This window comes from Mauremys reevesii, linkage group 2, assembly GCF_016161935.1.
Source record: "Mauremys reevesii isolate NIE-2019 linkage group 2, ASM1616193v1, whole genome shotgun sequence".
NCBI lineage: Eukaryota > Metazoa > Chordata > Testudines > Geoemydidae > Mauremys > Mauremys reevesii.
In genome coordinates this window covers 242636920-242659266 of record NC_052624.1, presented here as the reverse complement: position 1 = coordinate 242659266, position 22347 = coordinate 242636920, and the positions used below count along the sequence as shown (strand labels likewise).

The window sequence follows — 22347 nt, the reverse complement described above, 5'->3', positions numbered from 1 at the left end:
CCTGTGTAGACGTACCCTCAGGGTCTGCAGCTCCAAGGAAGACTGGCCATGCCCACTACCTCAGGACTGGGAACCCTGGTGCTTCAGAGTTCCCAGGCCAGCTGGCTCCCAGGGCTGATTGTTTGTCAAACTGACCCATTTTCTCAAGACAATTTGGCTTTGATGAACAGGCATTTTCCAACAAAATTCATCATCAGAAAATTTCCAACTGTGTCTAGATTTCCTCAAATTAATATAGTTCTGATTCTAGAATAGGTTCTCATATTATTCAATATTGTTGTTTCAGTAAAAAGAAAACTAATAGGTCTGACTAAATTTAATCTATTCATCAAATTGCATTTTCTTTCTTGATTTTTAGCATAAGAAACTGAGTCCAGCAATTATTCTTGGCGGGGGAGAAGCAAAACTGTTGCCAGAGAGAATAAAAGAAACTTCTTTACTGGTAGCTCCTGAAGTTTGTGTCATTGATGCAGGATTAACTAACTCGCAGGTCCCAGTGTCTGACTCAGTGCGAAATTGGATTGATTCCACTATCACCGTGTTACAAAGGTGAAATAGATTATTTTACTTTAATAGACATTTTAGAAAATTTTAGCAGTAATATGGGTTAGTTCTTTGTGTACGAATTAAAGATGGGATTTTTTTTTAGAGAGGGTGTCTATTTATATTGCTTGAGAATCTTACAATAATTTAATGAAATATTGACTAAAACTTTTGGGGGAGGGAAGGATTGTTGTCGTCTTAGATAATTTTGTGTAACACCATCCAAATGAACCACAATTAATTGGACTTTGTTCAATTAAAGTGTCAGTTTACTTTCTTCCTTGACCAACTGTTGCTTTCTACAATATAAAAGGGAAAGTTAAGTCCTTTCTTGGTTCTACCATTTAAAAAAATAAGCTATGAATAAAAGGTTGTGAAAAATAGGAGAGAGAAGCTATTGGTGAAATAGACACAAGTGCATGTCTCAACAGATGAATAGGCACTACACCGCTACCTCGATATAATGCCACCCAATATAACACGAATTTGGATATAACACGGTAAAGCAGTGCTCCAGGGTGGCGGGGTTGCACACTCCGGTGGATCAAAGCAAGTTCAATATAACACAGTTTCACCTATAATGCTGTAAGATTTTTTGGCTCCCAAGGACAGCGTTATATCAAGGTAGAGGTGTACTTTCAAAATAAACTCTTACTGAATACTAATAAGATCCAGGGGCTGTCCTTTGTTTTTATAGAGGATAACATTAGTAATAATGCTTTAAAAAAAAGAACTTTAACAAACCTAAAATAGGTTAATAATATTTAGGCCCACAGATCACCCACGTAGGAAAGAAAACCAGAGAACCTGTCTTGTTTCACGGGAGGCTGTGTGCATGAAAGAGTGATGTCTCCATAGAAGTCAGATCGTGTCAGAAGAACTTTGTTTTTCATATAATTTTTCTACTCTCTGCCTCCCCAGTGAATTAGAGCACACTTTATGGGAAGCACCTTAGTTTGGCTAAGTGTCCAGGTCTGAACTGATTGAGGTCAGGAAGGGAACGGGGCACTGTCAAGATTACTAGGACTAAAAATGGACCTGCAGTGGCCATGGGACATTGAAGTTTTCACCTGCAAGGCTCATACGTTAACATTTTTTCCCTTAAGCCTGCTGTTGGTGCATGAAGCATTTTGTACCATATGATGGGATTGCTGTCATTTGCTACTCTGTCTTGAATGTGTTTTTGAGAAGCACATGTTTGGATAAAAAAAACAGAGTATTTGGATATAAAAGCTGCTGCTGTTTGGTACTTAATTTTCTAAAAATGTTTTTTATTTTTAATAGCAAGAATCTCAGAGCCATTCCAGAAGCAGAAATTGGATTAGCAGTTATCTTCATGTCTATGGAAAGATATTGCAACCCTCAAAACCAGCCTGGCATAGGTAATTTTATAAACCTTGATACTTTGCGGGGGAGGGGAGGCGTGTGTGTGTGTGTATAGAGAGAGAGAGAGAGAGAGTAGTATTTATTATTTGTATTACCATAGAACCTAGGAGTCCTAGTCATGGCTGATTATCTTAGTTTAAGCAAAGGAGGCAACATATGTCTTTGTATACAAAGGGGTCAAGTAATAGCTAGTGGCCATTCTCTTTTCGGGCCTATATATGTTTTTTTAATAAATGTTCTTTTCTTTTTTCCATATAGTATTTTTTGCTTTAATGTTTTTGTAATTCTTGCACCAAAGATGATCATATTTATAGATGTAAAGCAAAAAGCAGACACTGACTTAAAATCAGATGTATTGTGCAGTGAATATACAGAAACATATTAAAAGAATGTTTTGAATTCCACACAGGAACAATATATATGTAATCTGCTTATTCCATGCTATCCTGCACCCTTGGAATGAGAACAGTAGTGCAAAGCAGATGAAGGATGAATAATAGAAAGTAAAAAGAATAAAAAGAATAAGAAATGAATGGGCTTATAATGCAGTTCCTTATTTGCACTTAAAGGCATCAATCTTTTTAAAAAACTAAAATAAAAATTCAGACCAGTAATAGTTTAGTTGGCCTGAAAATGTAATGGGGAAAGATCTAGACTTCACAGGTTTGGTTTTCGGTGTTTTGTTCCAAGCATTGGCATAAGAACAGCCATGCTGGGTCAGATCAATGGTCCATCTAACCCAGTATCCTGTCTCTGACAGTCGACAGTGCCACATGCTTTTGGCATTTGGAGGTTTAGGGACACCCAGAGTGTGAAGTTGCATCTCTGACCATCTTACCTAATAGCCACTGAGGGATCTATTCTCCGTGAATTTACCTAATTATTTTTTGAACCAATGTATACTCTAGTAGTACTCTAGTGCAATAAGAATCTAAATCTATGCAAATGGATCTTAGGTTTTCCCTGTTTTCCAAACATGGGTTTTTTTGGGAGGGGTGGGGGGCAGGGCGTCAAGTTTGGGACGTGGTTTAAGGGATTAAAATACTATGTGCTTTGTATTATATTAATAACCTAAGCTATATTTACAGGTTTAAATTACATGCCATTCTATGTAGTTTTTAAATTAAGCAAGAAGTCCTAAAATGATAGGTATTTCTGGGTCACTGGTGTATGTTTTGAGTGCATTCAGGCAACGAGACTGAAGGGTGAGGGTGAAATCCTGTCCCCACTCAAATCAGTGTGATTTTTGTCATTTGCTTCAATGGCACCAAAGATTTCATCCCACGTGCCTAGCACTACATAGTGCATCAGTAACCCCTCCTGATAAGGCTTGTTGATTCTTACATGTGTTGAAAAATGCACAAAAGACAGTTTCAAGAAATAAGCTAGTTTTGAAAAAGCAAACAAACAAACCAATATTCCTTGACGATGAAACAGAAAGTTCATGAGAGCAAGTGGGGCACACAGAACTAGGACAGCCCAATAGAATTTGACAGTTGATGATGATGTTTCTTTAAAAACAACAACCACCTGTCTCTGGACATATGTGCATAAATTATATTAAAAACAATACGAAATAAGTTGACTAGTATAAAAAAACCCTAATGAGACTTGTCCCACAGTCAATTATATACATAGAGAGAGAGAGAGACAGTCTTCATCCCATCAGGCAAAAATGGACTTCATTCCAGACTATGAAGGTCATCACACTTACAATCTAATAGAGGAAGCAATTCCAGAGTTCAAAGGTCACTAAAAACTGTCTTACCCAAACATTCAGAATCAAGTACTGTCAATAAGCACGAGTCAACTTGTCTTTCACAGCAGTGCAAAGCAAAACAATTAAAGTGTAACCACTCACTAAAGAGACTTGCACACAATTATAGACAGCTCAGTGTGCAATGGCAGAAAATCCCCATTCTACCTTCCACCTCCCTACCCCCTCACACACAAAAAGAGGGTATAGAAGAAAAAATACTGAAAATGTAATACTATTATATAACATTGAAGATGTACTCCCATTTTGAGTACTGTGTTCAATTCTGGTTATCTCACCAGAAAAAAGGTACAGCAGAAATGGAAGGGAGCCAGCTGAGGGCAACAAAAATGATATAGAGACTTGGAAGACTGCATATGTGAAAAGATTATAAAGATTAATTATACCATTCAGTGAAGAAGTGATTAATTGAGGACATGATAGAGTGAAATAACAAATGAGATTCACTATGTAAACTGTGTGCTCCTTATTACTGTCCCATATGAAACAATAAAGGGACATCTGATCAAAATGAGAAGCAAAAAATTTAAAACTGAACACAGGAAATAATTTCCTACCTTGCAGCACTTGTTGCCATTAAAGGCAAACAATTAATAGGATTCAAAAAAGGATTTAATATTTATACGGATAATGTAAACATCCACATTTACATTAGGATAAAAATGCCTAAGGGATATAAACCATCCTGCTTCATGGCGTAAGTCAATCATTGACCAACGGGGGTCAGGAATAAACTTCTCCTTTAGCCGATGTATCCCATCATAGGATTCCTTCTTGCACTTTAGATGCAAGTTAAATAATCATAATCCTGAGGAGCCATAAATAACCTGGAAAAAATAACTACCACATAATCAGTTTAGATTCTTATTTTTTGAATGTTGTGTTTTATGATATGTACAGCTGGGTCTTGTACAGCACGGCCCCTACATGGTTCCTCCAGCACTTGCACCAGGAAATTGTCCCCAACACTCTCCAAAAACTTCCTGGATTGTCTGTGCACTGCTGTATTGCTCTCCCAACAGATGTCAGGGTAATTGAAGTCCCCCATGAGAACCAGGGCCTTTGATCTGGAAACTTCTGTTAGTTGTCTGAAGAAAGCCTCGTCTACCTCATCGTCCTGGTCTCGTGGACTATAGCAGATGCCTACCATGACATCACTCTTGTTGCTCTCACCTCTAAATTTAATCCAAAGAGACTCAACAGGCTTTTCTCTAGTTTCATACTGGAGCTTTGAGCAATCATACTACTCTCTTACATACAGTTCAGCTCCTCCATCTTTTCTCCCCCACACCTATCCTTCCTGAACATTTTATACCCATCCATGACAGTGCTCCAGTCATGTGAGTTACACCACTAAGTCGCTGTTATTTATATCACATCATATTTCCTTGACTGTGCAGGACTTCCAGTTCTTCCTACTTGTTTCCCAGGCTTCTTGTGTTTACGTACAGGCACCTAAGATAACTAGCCAATTGTTCTGCTTTCTCAGTGTGAATCAGGAGACCTACCCTGTTGCACCCTCCTCCTTGTGTTTCCTCCTGGTATCTCACTTCCCCACTTACCTCTGGGCTTAGGTCACCATCCCCTGGTGAACCTAGTTTAAAGCCCTCCTCACTATGTTAGCAAGCCTGCCTGCGAAGATGCTCTTCCGTCTCTTTGTTAGGTGGATCCCATCTCTTCCTAGCACTCCTTCTTCCCGGAACAACATCCCAGGGTCGAAGAATCCAAAGCCCTCTCTCCAATGCCACCTGCGTAACCACACATTTACTTCCACAATTCAGTGGTCCCTATCTGGGCCTTTTCCTTCAACAGGGAGGATGGATGAGAACACGACTTGTACCTCAAACTCCTTTATCCTTCTTCCCAGAGCCACGTAGTCTGCGGTGACCTGCTGAAGGTCACTTTTGGCAGTATCGTTGGTGCCCACGAGGAGAAATAGGAAGGAGTAGCGGTCCGAGGGCTTGATCAGTCTCCGCAGACACTCCATCGCATCCTAAATTCTGGCTCCAGGCAAGCACCGTGCTGCTTGGAGTTGTATGTTAGCTATTGAATCTGTGTGGATTTATAATTAAAATCAGTTAACAGTAATAGTACTGTAATAATGGCTTATAAATACACAGAGCCACAGGAAGAATGCTAACTTTTTAATTGTTTGATATGTTCAACTTGCAGCTAAACAGCCAGTTAGTCCAGGATCAGCTATTCTGCATCCAACCCTTTCTCAGAGTTCAACTGTACATGAGACCATAATGTCTGTTACTACAAGTGATAACAGAGCATATGTAGCTGACACAGAACCAGAAGAACTGATGGACACGTGGTAAAGTACACATTTAAATAGTTTCCTAAGTTGATGACTATAAATAAAGCTATTACCATGTCAGAGGAAATTTGACTTTCCAGTTCTAGACTTGCCATAGTCAGTGGGGCTCTGCATTTGATGGGGGCACTCCCTAACTTGCAAAAGTAAACTGTGGTCACTATCCACAGGGGTCCAACTTCTGCCTTGAAGTGATCGGGTACAGCAAGAAAGCCAGCTGGGGCATCAGGTTTGACACTAGAAGATGCAATTGGTGATGCAGCAGATCTGATTGGCTCTTTTAACCATGTTCAGAATTCTAAAGCAATTTCATATTTATCTAGATCATTTAGTCATAGCAGGTATTAATTTATATAGCTTCCATAAGTGTTCATTTGTATACCACAGGTACAGCTGCATTACTGTGGTGCTCTGTAATGTGTATGCTGTTTCTACAACGATTGCCTGTATGTTTACTTAGAGTTTTTTCTCCCTTTTGTGTAGTATGGAGATAAGCGGAGAGGAGAGAGAGAAAACTCCCAAAATGGATCGAAGAGACAAAATATATTCACAGAATATAACTACTGTAAAGGAGACTCCCAGCACTAGTGGCAGTGTAAATACAGGGACGGTATTACCCAGGATGCATAGAACGCTTGGGGTTGACCAAAAGAGTCTACCCCTCTCACCCTCTAAAATTTTAGAAGTTAATAGAAATAGAGAGAGAGCTTCACAGCAAGAGTCTAACTCCATTAAAAATTATTTCCAGGCAGCTCCAAAGAAAAGGTATGTTCACAGAAATTCTTTTTTTTTTTTTTTTGGGGGGGGGGGTTATTTTTCATATTTTTTCAGATGGTGCTTTTTTTGTTTTAGAAAGTAATTTGTTTTAGTTCAAGGGGCATACATTTTATTCCCAATGTAGATTTTACTACCTGACTAAGAAATTGAATTCCTCTATTCATTTTTTAGTTTAAACTGGCCATTTCTAGGTATCTGTTTCCCCAAACAGAAAAGTGTATGCAAATCCTAACACAATCATGAAAAAATGCAGAAAATCATCAGTTGAGGCATATAAATAAAGATTGCCTTAACTCGTATTATGCAATGTTCATGCACGTGGTTCATCTCTGTAACAAACTCCCATGGACACCCAACATATAGCTAAGCACAGTGCACACAACCAAGTACTCTAAACACGTAAGCAACATTACAAAATCAAAATGAAGAAAATCATCACTTGTGGATTTTTGGATTCATATTCAGTCATTGTGCGTTGTTCACTTACTGAGTTTATCATGTTGAAAAATTCTTTGTTTCTTTCTGGCTAAGGGAAAGGATTGAAGAGGGAGAAACATCTGTACATAAACTGGCAAAGATGGAGGAAAAGTCATCTCATCTTTCCAGTCAAACCCAACCCACAACTTCCTTGATGTGGAAAAGTAAAGTGGAACAGACTCAAAAGGAACAATATATCTTGGACCTGAAAACAAATCTTTCGCCTGTAGATACAAGCCTAAAGCTTCCAATAGAAACTAGCAAATCAGAGAAAGATAAAACTGTTACTAAAAATGTTTCCAGTGAAAAGCCTGCATCAAAGAAGAGAAAAGAGTTAGGTGATTTAGTTGAGGATGCGGCTACACTAGAGCTTGTGTTTGGGAGTAAAGAGCTGGATTGGGAAGCTGACATGGGGGATCGCGGTGAGGAGCATGGAACCAATATGCAGAAAAAAAGACGTTTGGAAACCAAGGGGGAAAGGATTGAAGAAGAAAATGTAATTCAAGAAGAAGCCAATAGGATATTGGTAAGTAATGTTCTTTATTAATCACTTGTTATGGACCTGATCCTGCAAGTTACAGCATCATTGGAGGAGCCTGTGCAGCAGCATCTTGCAAGATTAGACTCTTAGCACAAAGACAAATGCAGCTTAAGAACAGATACCAGCTTTGAGCAGTTTGAATGCAATGTATTAGCTCTCATGCCGTTATAAATGAGCAGTAGGTATAGTCTGGGGATTTTATGTAAACATTGTGATGAATGAGTTAAAATATAGACTTCCTTGCTCTCCAGAAGTCACTATCCTGTAGCGTTTTTAGAGTTTATTTCCCCAGATGGAGGCACTTTGTAACTTTAAACCGGCATCAGTTATTTACACTTCATACTTTCTTCCTGAAGCTGTCAATTTGCTCTTGTTAAAGAAATACAGCCTTTGTAAGCAGAACAGCCAACCCTTTTCCTGTCCTGAAGAGAAGTTTTTTTAGTACAGTGTGCAGTTATTGTTATTAATTGTTATGCTTCTGAATTCCCAGGAGAAACTGTGTCAAGCTCCTTTCCAGTCAGAGAGTCTCTGTACCTGTGTGTTGGGTGTCAGCAAGATGATATATTGTCAGATCATTATGCATCCTTAGCGTTCTCACCTAATAGCTCTCAAATAGCTAAGCCCCATATGTGAAACAGAGACACTAAGCTGCATAGACAGATGTCTGATCTGATATGGGGTTAATTTCTTTACTATTTTTCTTATCTTCAGATTGCAGAAAGAAACCAGAGTTTTAAATGTTCTTATTTCACATTTATATAGCACCATAAATTTACACAAAACTTGTAGAAATGTAAAACTGTTCTTACTTGGGTGACCAGATAGCAAGTGTGAAAAATTGTGACACTTTTTTTTCCTCCGGGGGAAGGAGGAGGAAATATAGTTGCATATACAAGACAGCCCCTAATATTAGGAATCTGGTCACCCTAGTTCTTACCCCAAAGAGTGTATAATCAAAGTTAGACAATGTGAGTGGTGACAGCAGGCAAACGGAGGAATAAGGGTTATAACAAATAAGGACTCGTGATTGATTGTATGGTTATGAGCTTGTGATTACTGACTCTTAAATTTGAGAACGAAGTAAAGTCCTAGAGGAAGAATAGAAGGCACTGGATGTTTGGTCTAATTAAAAATAAGTTATTTGGAGGAGGACAAGAGAAGATGCTTGGGAGAAGGATATTATTAAAAGCATAGGGGACAAGTGTGTGTATGTGGAGGTGTTAAGGGAGCAAGGATTAGGTTTAATTGACATAGTGGTAAAAACACCACAAGTTGCTGAAGCTTAATCTACGCTGGTGGGGAAATGACCTAGTGTAGACATGGCCTAAGTGCTGTAATAATAATGGAATTTTTTCTTAGCGTCAAATAACTCTCCACATTATACAGTAAAGAATCCCCCCACTTCACCAATATTGTGGAAGGTCAGCACTGAAAATAACTTGTTTGTTGAAATTAAGGAAGCTGATGACATTCACTTGGAAAAGAGCACTTATAAAGGTTCTTTAGACATAGTAACTACAGAATTTATTATAAGGTTAATTCTTCATGTGGTAGACAATGTCTTGCCTCATAACTGTGGCCTGGGATCCTTTTTTGTTTGTGTCCCTTTTCAGAGGTCAGATAAGTGTTTTTGGACACTCTGGAATCTGAGGGTGCAAAGTCTGATTTGTACTGAGATTCTGGTCATGTGGCTGAGATAAAAGTGTAGACAAGGCTTTAGTTTTCTAGTGTGAAAGAATATGTTTGGTATTGAGCCAAAAATGACAGGGGACTTTTTTATAAAAGGCAAAATTTTAATCTAATCTGACCACTTGGGCCACTGCAAGTAAACACTTTAGGAAACGTTGTGTTGATACTAGCACCTTTCCCACCTGATTTTTTTCATAACAAACACCATTTGTGACATCAACACACCTTTATAGCAGAAATAGAAAAGCCTTAGAGGAAGTTATTAGATACTGAGCAAAATTGTGATGTGTAGTATTATGCTTTCCCTTCTTTAACTACAGGCTGTGAGGAGACTAGCCTTGATCCTAATCACGATTGCTCCCAAATTGACACTTACATTTAGTTATTTCCTGACCGTGAACTCTGGGATATAATTTAAAATAGAAAACTAATACTTTGATTCATACCTGAAAACTTAGTGATTTTCATAATCCTTACTGGTAGGATTTTAGGAATTATGAATTCTTAAGGAAAAACACTTTGTTTTCTTGTACTAAAAAAAAGTAATCCGAACAAACCAGGGGCAGTGGTTTTATTAGAACAATTCATTGTTAAAGTATATGTCCAGGGTGTATTAGTTTTTTTGTAAATATGCAATCATAATTTACATTTACAATGATTGCTCTTTAAAATTGTTTGGTCAAACAGCAAGAAAATGAACTTGGTGCTGTTCCAACTGCAAAGAAGAAAATTGAGATTAAGCAAGAATCATCAGTTTTGGTAAGAAACTAGTCCAATGCAAGGAATACCCAGCATTAGTTAATACTCAGAAATGTGAAGGAAATGTACCACAGTTTTTTGCTTTTAAAACTAAATTCATATGTGTGCAGTGGACATAGGAGGGTTTGATGAATGAGGGCTTATTTAAATATAAAAGTTGTACTGCTTTAACTATATCAGTATATAGTCAAAGATGTACAGGTACACCACCAACTTCTCTTATGTGGATGCGGTTACATTGGTATAAAAGTGCTTATCCTGTGTAGATTATTATAGGGGAAGGGAGATAAATACACCGGTAGAAGTAATCTTTTATGTTGGTGTAACTGTGTCAGTAATCAGAGGGGTAGCCGTGTTAGTCTGGATCTGTAAAAGCAGCAAAGAATCTTGTGGCACCTTATAGACTAACAGACATTTTGGAGCATGAAGTGAGTATTCACCCACAAAAGCTCATGCTCCAAAACATCTGTTAGTCTATAAGGTGCCACAAGACTCTTTTGCTTGTGTCAATAATAGGGCTTTCAGTGGCATAAAATTATTACAGTAGAATAAATCACACCCTTAACCAAAATATTATTATTAACCGTGTTTATTATGGTAGTCATATGCCAAGAATAGGCCCTCCTTGTGCTAGGTGCAGTACAAATAGTAGTAGAGTTCCTGTCCCAAAGAGTTTATAATCTGAATAGACCAGACAGACACAGGGTGGGTGAAAGGGTATAACACACAAGCAAAGTAAAAATATGATGGCAGCAAATGTCATATTGATTCCATTATTTTGAGGGGTTGGAAGATCAGCTAATTAGGGGGGAAATGGAGGAAGAAGGGGCACTGAAAGAAAGGAGGTGTGTGGGGGACAGGGCAGGGGAGGAGAAGTTAAGAGAGCAGGTGTGGAGTGAAGATGACATGAAGAGATTGTGACGGGGAGAGGGTTGAAGCAAACAGCCAATCAGCACAGGGCAGAGAAAGTCCAGTCAGAACCGTAGGAAGTTGTCTCAATGTCCAAAGGTCCCTGATTTGGCTGCTTCTGCAGCTGCTCCTATGGGCTGGAGTCTCTGGGTACATCTACGCTGCAGCTGGAGATGTAATTTCCAGCTCGGGTAGATGTACACATGATAGCTGTGATCAAGCTGGTTTGCTAAAAATAGCAGCGTAGCCATGGTGGTGCAGGCAGCATCACAAGCTAGGGGCCGGAATACAGTCCCATCTGATACGCCAGGTACGTACTCAGTTGACTAGTCCAGTGGTGTGCAAACTTTTCCAGTCACGCCCACCCCCTTACCATTAAAGGAATCTGTTCGTTGTTTCCAAACACACATGCACACACACACCCCACACATACACACGCTACTGCACAGCCAAGGCCTCCTCTGCACCGGGCTTATTCTACCTTCCAGCCAGTCTTTCACTGCTAGGGCAGGGCCAATACCTTCTCCTCTGCCCCTCCGCCCTCTGGTTTTCAGGGTGGGGGAAGCCGCGTGTGATGGTCTCTGGGGGCGGAGCCAGAGCTGGGCACGGAGCCTGCTGGGGGTGGAACTTGGTGCGGCACACTGATCCACAGGCTGGGTGGCCTGCTGAGGTGAGTCGGGGTGGAGATGACGCTCTCTCCCCACCTCCCCTATTGGGGGCTGGCCCAGGCCCTACTGCACGGAGCTGGCACGAGCTGCCTTGCATCGCCACTTGCCCCCGAATGTTCCTCTGGGTGTGCCCCACAGTTTGCACACCACTGGACCTAGCTCATGATGTCCACATGGCAGTGATTATACTGCTATTTTTAGCATGCTAGCTTGATCAAAGCTAGTGCTTGTACATCTGTCTGAGCTGGGAACTGCATCTCCAGCTGCAGTGTAGATCCAAGCCCAAAGCTGGTTCCTCCCTGCAGTTTTTCCCCCAAAGCCACATGGCAAGGGGAGGAACCACCTGGGTCCGAGTTTCCCCAGAGTGGGGGTAACACTTAAGCTTAGCCTTAGTTTACTAGAAATCTAGTTTTAAATTTTAAGCTTTATCTAGACTGTTATGTTCTGAGCTAATATCTGCCTTCCATTTCTAACCCGTCAAGTGTACATTCTCTGATCTCTTAAAAAATAGGCTCTTAGTTTACTGAACAGCTTGAAGTTTTCCTTTCCCCTTTTTCCTCTCACAAGAACACTGACGGACTTCAAGATGTCTCCAGCAATCTGCCCAGCAGACTCTTGTTGACTGAATTTAGATCACTGGTAGTTAGCCATCCAAGGCCAAATAGTCTTGTTGCTGCACAAATCAATTATAAGCAACTGAACAACTTTAAGAAATTCAAAAAGGTGAGTGCATATTTTAAACTGCCACAAGATGGCACTGTTTGAAATAGCTATGTAAGTGCTGCTAATACAATAGACATGTTATTAGATGAAAGGCATTAGAGATTCTACTTCCACTTATATTTTATTAACTTACTGTCACCATTGTGGTAAAGAGCAAAATACTGTGGCTATTTTTGTATTAATTTATCAGATAGATACCAGAGAAGGTTACCTCCCACCCAGAGGCAACCCATGGGGGGGCATGCGGAGTCACGTGCCCCCCAGATTTGCTCCTTGCCTTGTACTGAGCATGTTCACATGGACCGAGCATGCCCTCACCCACGTCCACCTCCCCGCATCAGCAGGCATGGGTCATCTCTGCTCCCACCAGATGATTACCTAGAAACCTGTGTTCTTTTTGGAGGCTTGTGCAGTTCTTACTCAAGCTGACTCATTAAATGATACTGTGATCTTGAACAGTATTATAACTTCAGGTGGTATCTCTTCTTAGGCTTACTGTGTCACTTTCAAATAACCTACTGAGAACACATATTGGCTTGAAGTTTTCATTTTGACTACGAAAATTTGGATTTCTAAACATACTACTAAAATGCGTCTTATAAAACTAAGATCAATTGGGTTCTGAGAGTGACTTTTACAAAACTCCGTGTTCATTGTAGGAATATAGCTTCAGCCCAGAATTTAAAGAGAGAGTGCAGTGTAATCTAAGATTTGCAATACACTACATTTAAGTAAAAAATTTAAATGCCTTTGAATGGACATGGTCAACTTGAAAATCACATTTGTATGAAAATATTGTACCTACCATAGTTCCAAGTAGCATTTTAAAATTGTTTAATAGAACATGCAATATCTTTGAATGTATCATCCTTTCTGTTCTGCATTACAAGTTCTTCTCTACATCAGACTGGATTAGAAATTTAAAATATCAGTTTCTGTTGTTTTCAAATGCATTTTAAATGTATTAGTTTATTAATTTAACAAATTAAAAATATAACTAGTCACAGGTCTTTCTTTTGGGGGGAGAGTTTGCAGGTGGTGTGCTATTTAAGTAGAACTAGTTATTACATAGATACTGTTAGACAAATTGGATGAAAGGTATTCTGCCACTGTGAATTTACTAGAGGTGACTGCTCTTGTTGTGCACGGTTGTCAGCCTGCACTATAACAGCAAACGTTTCTTGTCCAACAGATACCTTATCCTGGAGCAGGACAACTTCCACACATTATTGGAGGATCAGATCTGATAGGTCACCATGCCAAAAAGAATTCACAGTTGGAAGAATGGTTAAGGCAGGAAATGGAGGTAAGGAATTCTTTCCAAGCAACAAAACAACCGCGGGCCTTCCCAAGAACAGGGCAGCTCTGTACTAAAAGTTGAGCCTATGTGCTGAACAAATCTGCCACTTAACACATCCAAAAAGATGTTAGGGGTGTGACCTAAATAAACAAAAGGGGTTCAGTGATAAGGCTGACACTCTACTGATTCTTTTGGATAAATCTGATATGTAATATTAATAAAAAAATTAATAAAATGTTTAAATCTTTCATACTGTCGGTACAGAGGAGGCTGCTGTAAAGCAAAAGGCACTGACCTAGGAGAAAGTGATTTTAATGACTGAGTAAAATACACATTTTATTGAAGCTTAGCCCTGCATGAATTCTGAGTGTGGCAGTGAAAGTTTTTACATTAACAAGCTCAGCAACCTCAGCGTTCAAGGCGCTCAGTGAAGCATTGCTGATGGTCTGCTCACAGACAAGAATGTAGTTGATATTCAGATGAAAAATATATATGAGATGTGCATGTTGTAATCAGGAGACTGAATATTGTGTTTTTCACTAGAGAACATATTTCCATTTGTATGTAATTTATATCTTGCTGTAGCAGTTCTCAACTTTTTCATTTTGTGTGCTGCTTCTTTAAAAAAGCTCCTCTCATGGGCCACATTCCATCCCAGTCGCCCACTCCAGGTTTCATATCTTTCCTGTGATATCAGTATTACTTGGTTATTTGGAAAGGTAATAAGATAGTATTAAGGAGAAAATGTGATAGGTGGGACTTCTCGAGTTTTTTACTCCATCCCCACTTCTGTATTTGCTGTTTATTTCCTCTCACTGATTTTAATAGTTGATTTCAGTGCTAGATTTTACCTTGCAGTAAAGCACTGCATAATCTCTCCCGGACACGCTGAAATTTGTCATCTTGTGTGCTTGTTATCCTAATTTGGCATCCACCACAAATTTACTCATTGTTGAATTTATATGAGGCACACCTATGAAGGACACGAGCAGTGGAGCAGAGTGGTTCTGACTCCTTTTTCCCTCTCACCCTCCAGCTCAGATAGCTAAAAAAGCCTTTGGAAGCCCTAAAATTAATCATAACCCGGATTCCAATTAATACAGTATCCACTCTTGAAAACAGGCATAGATGCTTTACTCTCATGACAGAAGCAACTCTGGTTAGAAGTGGTCAGCAGACCACAGTTTGAAAGTATGCTGTTACCCAGTTTTTTTAAAGTAGTTTAGAATATAGTTTGCATAAAAAGGTACCATGCAGGATGTTGGCCTAACCCTGAGAAATGCTAAAGCTCTGCGGCTTGTATTGTCTTCAGTTGTGGATGTTCAGCATTTCTCTGGCTCATCTCTTAAAAATATTATAGCAACACAAGGGATCAAACTCAGAGGACAGTTTAAAATGGTGACATTTGCAGCTCCTTTTGCCCCTTCCCTTTTTGCCACCAAAGTATACATGTTACACTTAGACAGCATAGATCTTAACTTAGACCCTCAACATACCACTTACACACCCCTATAACTCATCACTTGTGTTAGACTAGACTTAATTACTCAAATTCAAAGTTGGTGCAGTGTAGACTCAGTGCTGAAAGATGATAGCACTGAATGAAAAAACTCTGTAGCAGGAAGCTTTAGATAGTTGTAAACTAAAGCAGGTCATCCATTACTTTAACTTGCATCTCCTTGGCATAAGTTATGTTAACTTACAGCTACTTGACACTGTGTAAAGGAGCCTTCACACCACCACTGAACTAGTTTCAGAGTTTAAAACTAATTGGGACAAAACTCAAAATTTTGACCAACTAATAGATTTCCACTTGTTGCAGTTTTAGTCCGACATTCCTGCTTTTGAAAGTTCCGTCATGACAAATAATGTAAAGCCCTGGGTATTTTTCTGTCCCCTTCAGTTTTCTCTGACACAGGACAGCTACACTGTGCAGTTAGCCCAGGTAATTGGCACCTGGGTCTGAGCATTTGAGTTAGCCTAGCCTGAGTATGAGCATTCCCACAACAAAGCTGTCCCTCTGTTACTGTGTCCTCATTATTACTGCCCTCATCCATGAATGTCTGGGGGCATAGCCTATGGTTTTTTTGTGCAGTAACTCTCTAATAATCTTTCCCAGTAAATTGTGAGAGAACTTCTCGGTCCTTTGGAGGAAATTGTGGGAAAGGGTTTTGTAGGACTTTCAGCACTCGAGTGATCTTGCCTGCATGTTCACTGCAAAGTAGGCAAGTTCTAGCCTGAGCTAAACCACAGTTCTGGCTTTAATCTGTACTCCTACCCATGCAAGCAAGCATAAATTCGAAGTCCAAATAAGCACATGCTTGAGGGTTTTGTGTGTGGATGAGAATGGTTTGGGCAAAAACATGTAAGAGCATGGGCTAAGACTAACTACAGTGAAGACATTCCCACAAGTGTCTGATCGTTTTTCAGATTGGTTTCTGTAACTGTGGCCTACTTTAAAAATTGAAAACCATAATCTGACATTCCTGTAAAACACATTGTATGTGAGGTATTCACAGTAAGATGTCTCAGTACAGGACTGTTGTGTTAGTATGAACAATATTGAAGAGATTTACTTTATTTTGTCAGGAACAGAATCGGCATGCAAGAGAGGAGTCACTCGCTGATGATCTCTTTAGGTAAGGGATTTTTTTGTTAGTGCTTTTAAAAGGTCTGATATGTTATACATCACCTCACTTATTTTCTGGACAAATTTCAGTTTTCTAATTAAACCATGATGGCTAAATCTCCATTGGCTGCCTCCTTTCTTGATACCACATCTGAGTAGCATGTGGCATCCTCTTCTGCTCTTTCCTAACTTTCTTTATACCTTAAACTTCATCAGTTCCTGGGCCATACATGACTCCTTTTAATGTAACATTCAAAACTACTAGTCTTACTGGTAATTAGAACCTTTTCAGATAGAATTGTTGCTGCTTCATCTCCGACCTATAAACTCCACTTTAGCCCCCAATTCCAGGAACCTGGGCATTAAGTTTGAATCAAGAATCACTTTCCTACTTGTGAGGATGCAGCTTTACAAATTTGGCCGCCAGCAAATCATGCCGCCCGGCCCGCCCCCGAGCAGCTGGAGCAGCGCCGCTGCGCTGGGCATGACCGCGGAGTAGCTGCTGGCTCAGGCTCACTCTGGACCTCCCCCGCGGCTGGGACGGCTCGCTGGTCCGGGCTGCGTTGAGAGCTGCCCGGGTCCAGCCGAGCCGGGAGACCCGCGGCAGCGGACGGCAGGTCAGGTCGGCCCGGGGCTCGTCCCGTCGTCCGGCTCCGTGACGCAGGCATGACCATGGCTGGCAGGTCCACCCACCCCCCCCCTGCCCCCCCTTGGGCCCCAGCCCCTCTGGCTGTGCCCCTGCCTACTTGTGAGGATGCAGCTTTCCTTCCTGCTAGCAGAGTTTGCCAGTGCCTGTCTCCCTATTGGTTGGAAGGTTTTGCTCTGGCTGAACCAGAGATTCCCCTTTCCAGCATAAACAAAACTAGTCCAAAATAAAAACAGATTGCTTGGGTTATAGTGCTGTAATCAGTCTGGGGGGACCCTCCCCACTTTTCACAAGGGGGCTCATACCTTTTCACACAGGGATCCTAAATGGGCCTTTGCCCGATTCATTTCCAGGCTTCTGCCCAGGCTGCTGCTTCGGCCCTTTCTCCATGAAAAGATCAGTACTGCGCTTTCCTTGTTTCCTCTTTTTGGTAGAGAGACTCAGCAGGTCTTGCCATCTTCCTGATCTCTCTCTCCAGAATAAAGCAAGCCTTTTTATACCCAGCATGCTGTTAGCCTACAGTTCCCCTGGTTCTGTGGCTCCTGATTGGACTACAAGTCACAGAATCCCTCTGTTTGAGGCAGGGCCCATGTCACAGGAGCAAGGTGAGGTCTCTTATCCTGGCTCAGGACATTGTTATGCTGCTGTATCTTGTACATCTGTAAATCTACCCTGTGTAAAGCACCTTCTCTTCCATAAACCCTCTTTACCAGTTTTCTGCTGATATCCTCATTTTACTTATACTCCTCCTCCCCTATCTGCCCTCTTTGAAGAGGACATTAGATTCTTCTTCCACACTATTCCTTGGCCAGTTCATTCTCTGCCTCTCTACAGCCTCTTTTCCTAGGCATGAGTCCTAACCCAATCTCTAATAATAAACAAAAATGGGAGCCCACTGCTAGGCAGTCTGCTTCTGTTTATTCAGTTCTTCTCTTTAAAAGTCACTGTATTGTTCAGCACTGTTCCAACATATGCAAATTGTATGATATGTATTGTAAACTATATAGTTTACTTGTTATGTGTATGTATAGATTGTAAACTGGAGTGAAGTATTTTGTGAATATTGCTAGAGCTCTGTTTTTTTCTTTTTTCAATAATCACAAGAGTGACTCTCAGTTCACACACATTCACTTAGTTAAATCCTTATTTGCAACTTCACCAACAATATGATTGTTTAGAAAGAATTAATTTTTCATTGCTCGTTAAACCTGCTACTGTTGGAACTTTTAACTAGGGGTGGAAGAACCCAGAAAAATTCCAGCTCTGATTTTTTTAATTTTACAGTTCACAAAATTATGCAAAAATCCCAATTTGCAGAATCCAAACTCCTCTGTAAAAAAGGATAGAAATGCCTGGGCAGTAGAATATGATATGAGTAGGGCCCTAACAAATTCACAGCCATGCAAGACGCGTCATGGAAATCTGGTCTTTTGTGTGCTTTTACCCTATACTATACAGATTTCATGGGGGAAACCAGTGTTTCTCAAATTGCAGGTCCTGACCCAAAAGGGAGTTGCAGGAGGGGGTCACAAGATTATTTTAGGGGGATTGCGGTATTGCTACCCTTACTTCTGCACTGCCTTCAGAGTTGGACGGCCGGGGAGCGGGGGGCTGTTGGACAGACACCCAGCTCTGAAGGCAGAGCCTCGCCAGGAGCAGCGCAGAAGTAAGGGTGGCAATACATCATATTGCGTTTTTTAGGTCAGAGAGAGCTCTCCTGTCAGCTTTACTACTCCGGCCCCTGCGAGCGGTGGTAGCCATTTCAGCGGGAGAAGCTCTTCCATCAACATAGCATTGTCCACACTGGCGCTTATGTCAGTGTAACTTACGTTGTTCAGGGGGGTGATTTATTCACCCCCTTGAGCGGCGTAAATTATGCCAACGTTAGCTGTAGTGTAGACTTTAAGGTCAGAAGGGACCATTATGATCATCTAGTCTGACCTCCTGCACAATGCAGGCCACAGAATCTCACCCACCCACTCCTGTAACAAACCCCTAACCTATGTCTGAGTTATTGAAGTCCTCAAATTGTGGTTTAAAGACCTCAAGGTGCAGAGAATCCTCCAGCAAATGACCCATGACCCACACTGCAGAGGAAGGCAAAAAACCTCCAGATTCCCCTCGGGGCCGGCAGCAACACAACAGTCTTTGCTCACTGTCGCTATTAAGGTGCACATTAAGTTTCTTTTCCCTGCTGGGGTATAGCCACAGTGTCTCTTCTCCCCACTTGTTAGTTTGATAGCTTTGTTTATCTGATATGTAAATGAATTCTCATTGTTTTTCAAAGTACTTTGGAATTAACTACCAGGTAGAGAAACCACATTCCTTCCTTGAGGGTGGGGTAACTCCTGTTTGACTGGAAATATGAAAAAAAAAACCTGACATTTGAGAGTTCTATTGAGAGATCATATGGTGAGGCTTAATTTTACTCAGAAATCATGACTCTCACGCTCACTTTATGAGAGTTGGCATGTCTGACTAGGTGGGTGAAGCCAGACAATAGTTATGCTCTCGACAGCTCTCACAGGAAAACGATAAATGACAAAAACACGGTCACCTCTGAATGATCACTTAGCAAAAAGTGTTCAATCTCTGACCTATCAGTTCTCATCCTCAAAGGAAACCTGCACCACGTTTTCAAAAGACGAGCCTTGGAACTTAAATTCATAATTTTGCTAGACACTAAAAATCATGGACTGAACAGAAAGAGTGGAATTTATGGCTTATTACAACACTCTGTAGCCCACAAACTGCCTGCCCAGCTGCTCCCCACCAAACTGGAGGGGTAACAAGCCACTTCACCTTAAATCATAGGCACTGACTTACTCAGATGCTGGGGGATGCTTGACCCTCGCTCTCCCCCAGGCCCTACCCCTTCCCCCACTCTTGCCTGCCTCTTCCTGCCCCACTCCTCCCTCTCCCTCCCAGTGCCTCCTGCATACTGCAGAACAGCTGATGGAAGCAGGTGGGAGGTGCTGGGAGGGAGGGGGAGGCACTGATTTTCGGAGCTGCCAGTGGGTACTTGAGCACCTGCTATTATTTTTTCCCATGGGTGCTTCAGCCCTGGAGCACTCATGGAGTCAGCGCCTATGCCTTGAATGATCCCTTGAAATATGTGTTAACTACTTATGCTAAATTATCTGTTACACCTTGTATTTAGCTGTTACACAGAGCATGTTTCCCAGACCTGAAGAGCTTTATGTATTTCAAAAAGCTTGTCAAGAAGTTGGCCCAATAAAATATACGAGGTCACCTACTTTGTGTCTCTAATATCCTGGGACCAACACAGCTCAACACTGCTGCAGACTGCGTTCTAGCCAGACAGACAAGTGGAGAAATGGCAAGTTGAGTGTAGGGCTATGTCTACACTGGCAACTGAATGACAAAACTTTTCTCTTTCAGAAGTGTTAAACCCACCCCCCCCCACCACCTCCCAAAAGACAAACGTTTTGTCGACAACAAGTGCTGGTGTGAACAGCTCTTTGGCGGCAGGAGAGCCGATGAAGAGTAGCGACACTGTGCGCCTTTTAGTGACACAGCTGTAGCTACACAACCCTGTTGCTAAAAGCTGCATAGTGCAGAAATAGCCAAACATCCTGCTTCACTCAGCCAAAAAGTATATGCTATATCTCTAGTTTCCCTATCTGAGGGAACTAGCAGTAGCTGTGGGACTTGTCTAATTTAAACAAAATGTGATTTCTTAAAAAAAAAAAAAAAAATCCTGTATGCTGTTACAGAACACATTTGTTAATTCACCAGCTGAACTAGTGATTTGAGGTATAAAGTATTATAGCATATTCAAACGTGTAAGGAGCCTTTCCAAATCCTGAGTGTATTACCAGCATGCAGCCTGTGATAGTTAGTCACAGTTCATTTCTTTTCCCCCAAAAAGGATAAATGAGTTGCCTAGGAACAGCAATGACCTGTAATACATTTCTAGTTAAGCGGTGATGTAAATTGGCTCACAAGTTGAGACATTTTCCTGTCTCAGAGAGAGAAAAGAAAGCTTAGTAAATGGAATCAGATTTAGGGGAAGTAAAACTGCCTGATCATTTGGTTGTGGCTGTAACCTATTCATCTGTGAAAACAAAGCAGGTTAGAAGCAAAGAAGGGTTTTTTGTTTGTGTTTTGGGGTGGGAGGCAGGCCTGGAGAGAAAAAAGGACAAGGTTTGAATTCAAAGTATAAACACGTTCCTGGGCACTAGTTAATCATTTTGTACCCTATCAAAAAAGTTCATTAAAAGATCAAGTGGTAGGCAGGAGCTGGAGAAGAATCAAGTGTGGGAGGAGAAGTGGAAGGGATTGGTAAATGCTTCTCTGAACTGAGCTGTAGCATATGATATGGTCGCTATTGGTACCTTCATTGTTATTGAGAGGAAGGACTCTAAATATTAGCCTATGAAAATTCTTGCAGCAAGAAATAGCAGCTTTCATGGTGAAATATGTCTACAGATTTTCATTTGATTGCAATATTAAAGCATCTAAAAATCCCAGAAGGTAGTAAGTTACCAAGTTACCTTTAACTCAGAAACCACTCACAAATTCTAGAAATGGCACACGGTCCAGGTGTAGCTCTTTTTATTTTACTGGCAATAAAAAACACAGTGCTGCAAGAGGCTGAACACCCTCGACATTTATTGACTTAGTTGGGAGTAGTGTGCTCCTGCCCCCATCTGAAAAGGAAATGTTAACTTTTAACTGTTTAAATCAAACATTTAGCTTTGAATATCTGAAATAAATAGTCGGTATCTGTTTACTTATAACATTTTTTCCTTCTTACTGCAGATATGATCCTAATGTGAAAAGGAGAAGATAAATTCTCTTGAATTTACAATGAACCTACAGCAAAATCATCTTGACATCATGGTTGCGGGTTCCAGTGTACAATATATATGGGAGGTTTAAATTCTCTTGTAACAATTGTTTTAAGTCCTGCTTTTATTAAAGGAAAACAGAATCAGTTTTACGTTGTTTGGAATGTATAGAGTCCACATTTCTGGTTTTGAGTCTTTAAACTCCTTTGCTTCAAAGCAGTGCTATAGTACAACATTCTGGATGGTTAAGGCTTCACTTCAAGCTTTCTTGTGTCTGTTTGAGAGACACTTCTGCTATTACTCTGTTGTTCTGGAAAAAGACCCAGTTAATTTCTTTAGCTCTTTGTGTAACAGTAATAATTTGCTGTACAATAGGGCTCAAAGCACAA

The 22347-nt window shown here is 40.7% G+C and overlaps 1 protein-coding gene across 1 annotated transcript in view; it reads left to right on the top strand.

Annotated features, from left to right (window-relative positions):
- NBN (nibrin) overlaps nucleotides 1–22122 on the top strand; it is a 54896-nt gene extending 32774 nt beyond the window's left edge. Inside the window, exons 7-16 of the mRNA XM_039522317.1 lie at nucleotides 359–549; nucleotides 1828–1925; nucleotides 5879–6026; nucleotides 6510–6791; nucleotides 7335–7806; nucleotides 10198–10269; nucleotides 12414–12569; nucleotides 13762–13875; nucleotides 16459–16508; nucleotides 21930–22122. Of these exons, the coding sequence (XP_039378251.1) occupies nucleotides 359–549; nucleotides 1828–1925; nucleotides 5879–6026; nucleotides 6510–6791; nucleotides 7335–7806; nucleotides 10198–10269; nucleotides 12414–12569; nucleotides 13762–13875; nucleotides 16459–16508; nucleotides 21930–21960 (1614 nt within the window). The 3' untranslated portion in view covers nucleotides 21961–22122. The remainder of the gene's footprint in view (nucleotides 1–358; nucleotides 550–1827; nucleotides 1926–5878; nucleotides 6027–6509; nucleotides 6792–7334; nucleotides 7807–10197; nucleotides 10270–12413; nucleotides 12570–13761; nucleotides 13876–16458; nucleotides 16509–21929) is intronic.
- The last annotated feature ends 225 nt before the right edge of the window (nucleotides 22123–22347 follow it).